Source organism: Schistocerca nitens, chromosome 5 (assembly GCF_023898315.1).
Source record: "Schistocerca nitens isolate TAMUIC-IGC-003100 chromosome 5, iqSchNite1.1, whole genome shotgun sequence".
Taxonomy (NCBI): Eukaryota; Metazoa; Arthropoda; class Insecta; order Orthoptera; family Acrididae; genus Schistocerca; species Schistocerca nitens.
The window spans coordinates 728,338,526-728,351,755 of NC_064618.1; the positions used below are offsets into that span (position 1 = coordinate 728,338,526).

The 13,230-nt window shown below is 41.2% G+C and overlaps 1 protein-coding gene across 2 annotated transcripts in view; it reads right to left on the reverse strand.

Annotated features, from left to right (window-relative positions):
- The window catches only part of LOC126259962 (DNA mismatch repair protein Mlh3-like), a 169,167-nt gene that overhangs the window by 95,461 nt on the left and 60,476 nt on the right, over positions 1-13,230 (reverse strand). Inside the window, exon 4 of one of the 2 annotated variants that reach the window (XM_049957073.1) lies at positions 6,550-6,889. The exons of the other annotated variant lie outside the window; for it this stretch is intronic. Within the exon in view, the coding sequence (XP_049813030.1) occupies positions 6,550-6,889 (340 nt within the window). The remainder of the gene's footprint in view (positions 1-6,549; positions 6,890-13,230) is intronic. 2 annotated transcript variants of the gene reach the window in all.

Genomic DNA, 13,230 nt, shown 5'->3' on the forward strand with positions numbered 1-13,230 from the left:
GTTGTGTTTGTTACTGTCTGTGTGTTCTGGAAGTCAGAAAACTCTGACGACTAGTAGGGTCATTTCTCATGTGTTTCGTTAAGCGGTTGCTTTTCGCATTGGGTTGAGGCATTCTTTTTTTATTTTATTTTTTTTTCGTTGGTGCAACAACAAACAGAACTTCTTATGGTCATGTGACAGGTTGTGACAGCATTGCGCCTCCCCTCCCCCCTCCTTCATCTCCAGCTATGTTTCTTCTCTGTTTGACAATACGGTAAAAGACTGAGATGCTTACGAACATCATCTACAGCAACATTTTGATGCCTTCTACATGACATATGCAGAGGTATGCCGTGCACCATTTCTGTCATGGATTTCTCCTGCCTTGTATCAGGTGTTGCAGCAACTGGCTCCATTACAGAAATCTTCTTTGTTGTCTTCTGACAATTTATGCTCATTGTTGTCTTCCTATTATTGCTGATGCATGCATGCATGTTGTGACTAGGTTTGAATTCTACTAATGGAAGAAACAGCTCTATAAGTCTTATCATGCCTGGGCCACGACTCTCCATGACCATAGTCTGAAGTGCCATTTTGTCATGTCCAAGTCAAAAGAGTCATATGTGGATGACAGTTCATGATGTTATAATGCACTCCACCATGGATAAGGAAGTCCAGCAATGGGCCCTACAATTAGAAAACCTTTCCCTCGATGAGGTATTGTCTATTGCTCAGTTGTATGAGTTGTATGAGGTCTCACACGCCATTGGTCAGCAACTGGAAGCATGGTGCGATGTCGTGGCAGTGCAGGGTAACACAGCTGTGTGATCTTTGTGTCCGGGGAGGACAAAACAGCAATGGTGCAAGCTGGCCAATCTGGCAGGTTCCACACTGCATGTAAACAGCATTCCAGCTGCCACTCCTTGTTGCCATTATGTGCATCTTGTTACACCCAGCATGGTAGATCAGAGTGTCCTCAGCACTGAGCCATCTGTTGTAAGTGTCAGAAAAAAGGCCACGTTGTGCTAGTCTGCCACTCAATGGCACGGAGCGCAATATCAGACATTATGGATACAGACATTCAGGAAGTGTCTCGAACGGGCATCCATCAAGCTTTTTATCAAGGTTTTAGTTGTCTTGTGACAGTTGCACCTGCAGTTGAACACCAGCATGGAAGAATCCCTGCTTAATGGCCAAACACAGTCAGACCTTAGCTCTCCTCTGCTGTCACCGTTAAGAGGTACCTATGAGGTTACCGGAAACAGCAAATCCCCTTGCTTGGTCAGTTCACAGCTGATGTTACCTATAGATCAGTAACTTGCCCTATTACCTTTATCATCACTCACAAAACTAGTTCAGCAAATCTTTTTAGGTCTGATGCCTTTCAAACATTTGGCCTTTCAGTCATGGATTCCATGACTGCTGGTGTCCCATATTAATAGGAATCTCAGGATATTTCAGGGTATTTGTGGAGGTGGCCTAGGGTTGCAGCATAGACATAAAACCCACATAACCTTGGAGCAGTTGGCTCATACTAGATATTTTCATGTTCGGCAGATTCCAACAGCCCTCCACTCCCAAATCAAGCTGGAGCTGGACCGGCTTGTGTCTTCTGGGTCATGGTTCCCATTTCCTCTAGTGAATGGGCCACACCCCTTGTTATCATAATGAAACTCTCTGATACACTGCAATTTAGCAGCAATTTTAAGGTCCCCATGAACTACCTGGATGACGATTTTGTTACCAGACATACTATGAGTGACCACCTGCACAATCTCTGCGCCATTTTTGAATAACTTTGGGCCATGGGTCTACGTTGCAAGCTGCAGAAGTCTTAATTTTTCCAACCCCTCCCTTGAATATCTGAACCACACCATATCACAGCAGGAGGTCCAACCACTGGACGTGGCCGTAATGGACATGCTTCATCCCTTTTGGTTGCACAAACTGTTGGCATTCACAGTAAAAATTGCCTATTATCATAAGTTCATTACCAAGGCATCCACCACTGCATGCTCTGTCTACCATCTTCTCTGCATTGATGTTTCCTTTGTAGGGTCTCCAGCATCCCCCAGACCTTTTCCACACTGAAGGACAGCCTCTGGTTGGCACTGTGTCTAGCTACTTTTGATCGTAACAAACCAATGGTTTCAGTTACAGACACCTCACAGTACGGAGTGGGGGCAGTTCTCGCCCACTGGAATGCAGACGGCTTAGAGCAGCCACTGTTGCTTTTATCCAAAACTCTCAGTCCAGCACAGGTCTATTACTCCCAGGTCGAGAAGGACTCTGACCATTGTGTACATGGTCACCAAATTTCATGTGTTCTTGTATGGCATCAAATTCCAATCCATTATGGACCACAAGCTGTAAGTTTTGTCATTCACTCTCCACATGGGTCCCCAATAATGCAGCCCACAGACTGCAGTGATGAGCTTTGTTCTCTCCAGATAGCACAATGGCATCCATTTTCACCCCACTGGGTGCCATGCCAATGTGGACACCGTATCCAGACTCCCCATCACTCTGGACCCTGAGTTTGATAGAGAGGAGCTCATGTGTTTTCATTAGGATGTCATCTCCCATCAAGTGGTAGACAGCTTTCCGATCACTATAGTTCGAGTCATGAGCAATGGCATCATGTTCAAGCTTGTTCTGCGCATCTATGACAAGCATTCTCCAACAACCAATGAGCATTCAGCAATGTTCTCAGTGCTTTGCTTTGAAATTCATAGCCAATGCAAGCATGAAACGTGATCATATTGAGCTATTTAGTGAATTTTTCTTCCATTTGTTGTGATTTGTCACAGATGATGATGGTGACAAGTGACAAATTCTCCACAAGCAAGCAAGAGACGTAATTTGCAGTACACATGCTTCCTTCAAATGCAGAGCATGTGTATGCACTTAGTGCAACCACTGCTTGGAACCCACAACAATGCAATCCCAGTCCACGTCTCAAGCTGTGAGAACTGCCATCATTCATGAATCAGACTACAGTACCGGACTGCTGAGGTCACAGCGTCTGACCGCCTCCCCAAGCCAGTCATCCACTTTGTCAAACAAGGTTGGTCTTCTCATCCTCTGGGCCACACTTCTGATGAACTTCATAATTATCTTGTCTTGCACCATCATCTCTCACTCTTAGGTGTGGATCATCCTCCTCTCCAAGGACAACACATCTCCCAGGGTGATCAACCCAGGAGTTTGCATCAAGAGGTCTTACAGATGTTGCATGAGGGTCTCCAGGCTGTTTCCCACACCAAAGTCTTGGCTCACAGACATGTGCACTGGTGCAGCATTGACCTGGAGCTGCAGATTTTGTTTTCTACGTCTACCCAGTGCACTAGTTACCAGGCAGGGGCTTCATTCTCCCCATGGTCTCCAGCAACACGGCCCTGAGAATGCATCCACGTCAATTTTGTGGGTCTGTTACTGAATGTGTTTCAGCTGACTGTCACTGACACGTTTTTACATTTTCCATATGTGGTCCGTGTTCCTCAGTCACTACCAGAGTTACTATTTAGACTCTTTCAAAAATTTTTCTGTGGAAGGTCTCCTGGGTACTATAATTTCTGACAACAGACCACAGTTCCTGTACCAGGCATTTCATGATTTCTGTGCGCAGTCAGTCATTCATCATGTTCACTCCTCTCCTTTTTACTTCCAGTCTAATGGGGAGGCCAAGCACATGGTTCACACCTTTAAGGCCCAGATGAAAAAGTATCTGCAGAACTTTCCCACCAAGGAGTTGTTACTGTTTTTTTCTAACGTTTCACTGCTGAACTGCTCCACGGGTGCCAGCCTTGGACACTGCTCCAGTTCCTCCACCTGGGTTCTCACCTGCTGTCTTGTTCCACTGTACCACGCTTTTTTCCAGGAACGGCAATCTGGGCACATGGTTTTGGTCAGTGCCCTCACTGGTTACCAGCAAACATCACGCGTCAGAACAGCTACTGCATCTACACTTTCCAGATGGGATACTGGGAGGTCCGGCGCAATATAATAAGCTCAGAGTCTGGGTTGGCACCCATCCACCCATTTTGGCCACACCACCGCCTTCGCCAGTGACCAAGTTGCTGTGTGCTGCATATCTGTCAGTGTTCCAGCCTCCATTTCTGCCTGTGTCACAACCAGCCAGTGAGTTGATGATGTCACAGCCTCAGCAGCAGTTCCAGTTGTCCTCCAGCCAGTGGACATACCCCTCACTGGTTCTATGTCCCCTGTGCGGTCTCAGCCTGCAGTGGAGTCACCTCCACCTTCCCAGATGTACATGAAAGTGCATGATAACAAAAGTAAAACCATTCCAGGAGACATGGGCCCACAAACAAACTGTTAGTGAGATAATTGCAAATGTGCAGTTATTAACCACCATTGATTTCAATATCAAATAGTGTGCTTATTAGAATAAATGTATTTCAAGTCAGCTTTTTGCTAAATAAATTTTCTATGAGTGCTTGGCAGAACATACCAACATAGTAAATTGGAATCACTTCTCTAATATTCTGTTATTTTGCCATGAACCAGCTTTCAGCTTCTTAGGCAACCAACAGGTAACAACTGAATGTTGCAAACACAGATAAAGTGACATGCAGTTTATACAGATTTTAGTTAGACAGAAGATACAAAAACTGATAACATATAGAGTGTTTACAAAGGAAAGTATTACATTTTTAAGTCACACAGAAATAATTTTATACTTGTGTGCCTGTAGCTCTCCCTCCAGCTTGTCACTCCAAGCAGCTGCTTGAGTTGCTTGTGCCTCAAACCAGCTCTGGACGTGTGGTAGCAATTGAATACACCTTGATAGCTGTGAACTATGCGAAGATTTTTGTGGACTACCTGCATCTCGTCAAGCTTGATGTCTTCCCCAACAGTGATGGCATCAGGATCACTGTCCACCTCACAAGCCCAGCACTATGCTACAGTGTATTATAGTGATTGCACACTGATGTCTAGGCCACCAAATATACCTGATCTGAACCCAATGGAATACACCTAGGATGCTATTGGACACCAGCTCCACACACACAGACCACCAACCCACAATTTAATAGGGATCATGTGAACTGTGGATACACATACCTTCAAGAACCTACCAAGGACTTGTCAAATCCATATCACATGCAACTGCTACTTTATTGCATTTTACATGAATCAACAAGCTATTGGGTTGGTGCATAAGTGCATAGCATTTTTCCATAGTTTTAATAAACGCAGTAGATGGAAATAAGAGAGACTTCAGTCATCAATAACATATTCTCCTTCATGATTTACAACAGTCTGCGAACTTTTGGTTCCACAACTGTAGAAATCATGTGGTTTTGAGGCAAAGAACTCATCAAGCCATGTTTGGAGTGCATTTTCACCTGGAAAGGAAGTTCCATGAAGGTTGTTTGATAGAGAGTGAAGAAAGTGGAAATCTGAGAGTGCAAGCTCAGGTGAATAAGGTGGGTGTGCAACGCTTCCCAACCTAACACTTGTACACTGTTTCCTGTCAGCCCAGCAGAATGTGGGTGGCTGTTATTGTGTAGTAGCATCATTGCACACAGTCTTCCTTGTTGTTGCTCTTGGATTGCATCTGTAAGACACCTCAGTTGTTGTCAATAAACATCAGCAGTGGTGGTTACACTTCAGAGAAGCAATTCATACCACACTGCACCATCACTGTTCCACCACAAATATAAAATTACCTCTTATGGATGCACACAGCTCTTTGTAAGGGGAGTTGCTGCTTTGTTTGGGTTCAACCATTCCTTTCTTTTCCATATGTTAGCATATAAAGTCACCATTTCTTGTCACCAACAACAATACAGGATATGAATAATTGGTGTTGTTCACAACCCAACTGATGGGCAAACAGACACACACATATTGCCACCAGCTGATTTTTGTGATTTTGACAGAGCATGTGGTACCTATACATCAAATTTTTGAACCATCCCCATTGCATGCATATGTTGCATGATGGTGGAATGACCACAGTTCATCCCAGTTGGCAGATCTAAGTACACTAATGTGGATCACTGTGGATTAATGTGTAGGTCTTCCTGAATGAGGGAGTCATTAATGTCAAAATGATCATCCTCGAAATGAGTAAACCACTTTCTTGGCATGCTCTGTCCAATGGCATTATCCCCATATATGATGTGAATTTTCCTGGCTGCCTCTGCTGCTGCCACCCCTCTACCGAACTAAAACAGAAGAATATGTCGGAAATGTTTCAATGTTTCCACTTGGCACTCCATTTTCTAGCATCCACAGCTCCACTCACCATCTCCAAATGGCAATATATAAACTCAAATAGCAAGAGTGAATGACTAATAAAAATAACAATCGACAAATGAATCCATACCAACTGGAATATCAACATGCAAAACAAAAATGCTGCACACTTATGGTCCAACCTAATAATAAGCAGGTGGTCATAATTTTTTGGCTTATCAGTGTATTACACATAAATTACAAAAAGACTGAATGCTGGCTGGTACTTAGCCTGTAATATGCATCACCAGTATTCATAAAAGTATGACTAACTTATGTAGGTAGCATAAAAATTGTTGTTGTTACCTGTGGATGCATCAGAGCAATGCACTCAATCTGACGCTTAATTTCCTCAACATCCAATGTATCATGTGTGCACTTTTGTCTAACAGGTAAATTGTACATAAAATCCTGCACTATGACTGTTGTCCCAGCATCCATATTCTTTAATGTACATGGTGAAATTTTTAATGATACTCCACGCACAAACATTTTGGAATATGCTTGTTTGCTTGTAGCATGCTTTGTGATAATTGACAGGACACCAGAAGCATCTCGGATACTAGCCAGAGCTTCTCCACGAAATCCAAAAAAACGTAAACCATCCTTAAGATCTTCGACTGAATAGCATTTGCTGGTCATATACCTAAAATAAAAATTTTAAAAAATTCTTAGAACTGTTTGTGCCTATCTTATTATACGTAGGTGAATGTGGCTAAGTAAAGAATGTGTACAGAGAGATAGTTGACCAAGCACCAGATACATCTGTACCTATTAAAATAGTTCATGATGGGAGGAACCTTCCATAGTATACAGTCTCTGTTACAAAACTTGTAAAGAAATAGTGAATATCGCAAATTGATGTAAAACAAAGCATAAAGAGATGCTAAGTGAAACACATTTGGTTGTCCTAAGGGCACTGCATGAAGCCTTCAACAGTGACCATAGCAGAATCTTACTGAAAGACTCCTCACAAAATCGAAATAAATTCTGGTCATACGTGAAGGCTGTCAGTGGCCCTACTGTTAGCATCTGAACACTCATGTATGACAATGGAATTGAAATTAAGATTAGCAAACCAGAAGAAGACATTATGAACTCCATTTTCAATTATTCCTTTACAAAAGAAGTTACAGAAGTAGAGCCCTAGTTTAAATCTCACACCACAGCAAATATGAGCGATATAGATATTAGTGTCAGCAGTGCTGAGAAACAGCTGAAATCATTTAAACTGAAGAGGGCCTCATGGAATACCTGTCAAACTCTACACCAAATTTCTGACTGATTATAGCCCCTTGTTTAACCATCCCACAAACCAAAAATTGTGCTCAACTGTTGGAAGAGAGGACAGATCACTCCCACCTATAAGAAGGGTAGCAGAAGTGATCCATATTCATTCAATATTATTGCCATTCATCTGTTGTAGGATTTTAGAACACATTTTGAGCTCAAACATAATGAGGAATCTCAAGCAGCCAGAGTGAAAGTTCATAAAGTACCATCATGGAAAATCATGAATTTGGCAGTGAAAAAGCAAGTGTGTAAGAGTGTACAGATGAAAGAACATGTTTCAAGTTTGCAACCCATTATTGGTAAATTAAAAATAGGTATCTCAAAACTTCAGAAAGAAAAAATTGGGTTGCTCTTGAAGAAAAACTCAACAAATCTTTCGCAACATAGTTTAAATAACTGAAAAAAGTGCATAAAAGTGTCATATAAAAATAACAGACATAAAGTGAAAATGCTGAAGGCTGTGCAGTGTATGAAAATATAGTAAACAAGGATCATTTTCAAATACTTTCTAATATGGACAGTGCAAAAACTGTGAACAGTGTGGAACCGCATGGCAAGATTGAAGACGGCAAAAACAAGACAAGACAGGAAGGTATTTCTGCTTGGAAAAATAATCAATGTAACATGACTGTGAACAATAGACCTTTTCATTTACTGATTATTAGAAATTATCCTCACATATTGTCACCTCTCACTGACAAAAATAACCTCTGGAATATATGATTCAAAACACCGCAGGTACCTGTAATGATTATAGACCAAACAACAGTGAGATTCCCACAACAAGTACATGTGAAATTGACATTTATGCTGATAGCCATGAGCAAGGAGCAGACTCTGATCTGCAAAGAATATGTAAACATGAGATCAACAGCAACCAGGCACAAATTTCAAGGCAGCAATTGCAGTCCATCATGAAAAAGTCTCAGGGCTAAACAATAGCAATTTTTCTGCCTTTCTCGTGAGAACAAACACTGTAGCAAAGAACAATGCAAAAGATTATGTGCTTTTCCTTTAAATAGAGACTGTAAAAATTCAGAAATATGAATATGATCATTTTTTCTGTACCCGATCACCATCATGATTGGTCCTATGTGAATAAGGAAGTTGAAAAACAAATAAGGCTGTGCGAAATGTATGCAGGGACTTTAAAAATGCAGCACACATTGATGTAAGCACACTACGGAGATGATTTCATACAGCACATGGTTTACATCTCAACAGACTGGGAAAGGCTTTTGTTAGTCATAGTGTGTGTGGGAAAGGCCTTTGTTAGTCATTGTGTGTGTGTGTGTGTGTGTGTGTGTGTGTGTGTGTAAAATTTAGCTTGAAACATGATGAAACAGTACCAGTAGCGGTCTCTACCAAGATCAAGCTAGTGATGATGAAAATGCTTTTTTAGTGAAAGCAGTTCAAACTTAGACAATTACAGTGTGTGTAATTTAGATATGCCACATGCAGATGAGTACTCACTTAAGAAAGAAACCAGTGATAAAATATCTACTCTGCTGCAAGTCAATGTCTACTGTATAAGAAAGAAATTATTAGAATTGGAACATTTTTGTAGCATTAAGGATATAGATGTGATGTGTGAATCAGAACATTGGCTAACAGAAAATCAAATTCACAGTTTCATTCCTCAAGGAATACATTGTTGCTGACATAAAGTCTAGGAAACACAGAAAATTGTGGTGCTGGAATTTACATTAAGCACCCATTAAGCACCCATGAACCATGGACATTGCCGTTGGTGGGGAGGCTTGCGTGCCTCAGCGATACAGATAGCCGTACCGTAGATACAACCACAACGGAGGGGTATCTGTTGAGAGGCCAGACAAACGTGTGGTTCCTGAAGAGGGGCAGCAGCCTTTTCAGTAGTTGCAAGGGCAACAGTCTGGATGATTGACTGATCTGGCCTTGTAACAATAACCAAAACGGCCTTGCTGTGCTGGTACTGCGAACGGCTGAAAGCAAGGGGAAACTACGGCCGTAATTTTTCCCGACGACATGCAGCTTTACTGTATGATTAAATGATGATGGCGTCCTCTTGGGTAAAATATTCCGGAGGTAAAATAGTCCCCCATTCGGATCTCCGGGCGGGGACTACTCAAGAGGATGTCGTTATCAGGAGAAAGAAAACTGGCGTTCTACGGATCGGAGCGTGGAATGTCAGGTCCCTTAATCGGGCAGGTAGGTTAGAAAATTTGAAAAGGGAAATGGATAGGTTAAAGTTAGATATAGTGGGAATTAGTGAAGTTCGGTGGCAGGAGGAACAAGACTTCTGGTCAGGTGACTACAGGGTTATAAACACAAAGTCAAATAGGGGTAATGCAGGAGTAGGTTTAATAATGAATAGGAAAATAGGAACGCGGGTAAGCTACTACAAACAGCTTAGTGAACGCATTATTGTGGCCAAGATAGATACAAAGCCCACACCTACTACAGTAGTACAAGTTTATATGCCAACTGGCTCTGCAGATGATGAAGAAATTGAAGAAATGTATGATGAAATAAAAGAAATTATTCAGATAGTGAAGGGAGACGAAAATTTAATAGTCATGGGTGACTGGAATTCGAGTGTAGGAAAAGGTAGAGAAGGAAACGTAGTATGTGAATATGGATTGGGGCTAAGAAATGAAAGAGGAAGTCGCCTGGTAGAATTTTGCACAGAGCACAACTTAATCATAGCTAACACTTGGTTTAAGAATCATGATAGAAGGTTGTATACATGGAAGAACCCTGGAGATACTAAAAGGTATCAGATACTAAAAGGTTTCAGATAGATTATATAATGGTAAGACAGAGATTTAGGAACCAGGTTTTAAATTGTAAGACATTTCCAGGGGCAGATGTGGACTCTGACCACAATCTATTGGTTATGACCTGTAGATTAAAACTGAAGAAACTGCAAAAAGGTGGGAATTTAAGGAGATGGGACCTGGAGAAACTGAAAGAACCAGAGGTTGTACAGAGTTTCAGGGAGAGCATAAGGGAACAATTGACAGGAATGGGGGAAAGAAATACAGTAGAAGAAGAATGGGTAGCTTTGAGGGATGAAGTAGTGAAGGCAGCAGAGGATCAAGTAGGTAAAAAGATGAGGGCTAGTAGAAATCTTTGGGTAACAGAAGAAATATTGAATTTAATTGATGAAAGGAGAAAATATAAAAATGCAGTAAATGAAGCAGGCAAAAAGGAATACAAACGTCTCAAAAATGAGATTGACAGGAAGTGCAAAATGGCTAAGCAGGGATGGCTAGAAGATTTAGAGGCTTAAGGATTTAGAGGCTTATCTCACTAGGAGTAAGATAGATACTGCCTACAGGAAAATTAAAGAGACCTTTGGAGATAAGAGAACCACTTGTATGAACATCAAGAGCTCAGGTGGAAACCCAGTTGTAAGCAAAGAAGGGAAAGCAGAAAGGTGGAAGGAGTATATAGAGGGTCTATACAAGGGCGATGTACTTGAGGACAATATTATGGAAATGGAAGAGGATGTAGATGAAGATGAAATGGGAGATACAATACTGCGTGAAGAGTTTGACAGAGCACTGAAAGACCTGAGTCGAAACAAGGCCCCCGGAGTAGATAACATTCCATTGGAACTACTGACGGCCTTGGCAGAGCCAGTCCTGACAAAACTCTACCATCTGGTGAGCAAGATGTATGAAACAGGCGAAATACCCTCAGACTTCAAGAAGAATACAATAATTCCAATCCCAAAGAAAGCAGGTGTTGACAGATGTGAGAATTACCAAACAATCAGTTTAATAAGCCACAGCTGCAAAATACTAACACGAATTCTTTACAGACGAATGGAAAAACTAGTAGAAGCGGACCTCGGGGAAGATCAGTTTGGATTCCGTAGAAATACTGGAACACGTGAGGCAATACTGACCTTACGACTTATCTTAGAAGAAAGATGAAGAAAAGGCAAACCTACGTTTCTAGCATTTGTAGACTTAGAGAAAGCTTTTGACAATGTTGACTGGAATACTCTCTTTCAAATTCTAAAGGTGGCAGGGGTAAAATACAGGGAACGAAAGGCTATTTACAATTTGTACAGAAACCAGATGGCAGTTATAAGAGTCGAGGGACATGAAAGGGAAGCAGTGGTTGGGAAGGGAGTAAGACAGGGTTGTAGCCTCTCCCCGATGTTATTCAATCTGTATATTGAGCAAGCAGTAAAGGAAACAAAAGAAAAATTCGGAGTAGGTATTAAAATCCATGGAGAAGAAATAAAAACTTTGAGGTTCGCCGATGACATTGTGATTCTGTCAGAGACAGCAAAGGACTTGGAAGACCAGTTGAACGGAATGGATGGTGTCTTGAAGGGAGGATATAAGATGAACATCAACAAACGCAAAACGAGGATAATGGAATGTAGTCGAATTAAGTCGGGTGATGTTGAGGGTATTAGATTGGGAAATGAGACACTTAAAGTAGTAAAGGAGTTTTGCTATTTGGGGAGCAAAATAACTGATGATGGTCGAAGTAGAGAGGATATAAAATGTAGACTAAAAGGAGCAAAAAAACTGATGATGGTCGAAGTAGAGAGGATATAAAATGTAGACTGGCAATGGCAAGGAAAGCGTTTCTGAAGAAGAGAAATTTGTTAACATCGAGTATAGATTTAAGTGTCAGGGAGTCTTTTCTGAAAGTATTTGTATGGAGTGTAGCCATGTATGGAAGTGAAACATGGACGATAAATAGTTTGGACAAGAAGAGAATAGAAGCTTTTGAAATGTGGTGCAACAGAAGAATGCTGAAGATTAGATGGGTAGATCACATAACTAATGAGGAGGTACTGAATAGGATTGGGGAGAAGAGGAGTTTGTGGCACAACTTGACCAGAAGAAGGGATCGGTTGGTAGGACATGTTCTGAGGCATCAAGGGATCACCAATTTAGTATTGGAGGGCAGCGTGGAGGGTAAAAATCATAGGGGGAGACCAAGAGATGCATACACTAAGCAGATTCAGAAGGATGTAGGTTGCAGTAGTTACTGGGAGATGAAGAAGCTTGCACAGGATAGAGTAGCATGGAGAGCTGCATCAAACCAGTCTCAGGACTGAAGACCACAACAACAACAACGGTAAAATTTACGAGTTAAACATTACATCACATTGTTCAGAAGTAACTATTGCGTTTAGTTTTATATGACCAACTGAAGACATTATAATAAACAATATCCTGTCCAGGTTCCAAAATGGAGATATAAATGTATTTTTTGAACAATCTGAATTAGTGAAATAAGACTTTTTTGTTTAAAACAAAGCTTGTTATCTGTGGAGATTTTAATATTGAAATGGGAGATTCAAAGCAATGAGACTCCAGAACGTTTTTTTAACATTTTAAGATCTTTAACCTTACAATGAATGAACAGGTGTCCTACTGGTACTGAAGCATGTCTAGGCAATATTGCTGCTAACTTAAATAGAGAAGAATTTGTGATTAGCCTGGCCAATGAACTATTTGCAGATCATGTTCCATTGTTTTTAACACTTCATCATAAGCAGCCAACTTATTCAAATGACTTTAATGAGGCATGGGTAAGAGGTCAGACAGAGGAGCACATAATATTATTTGTTGACAAGTTAAAGAACGCAACTTGGGACTCTGTATACATGTGCCAAACAGGAAAAACTGGAGTTGAAAATGATTTTGAAGACTTTCTTAAAAGACATTGGACTTATCA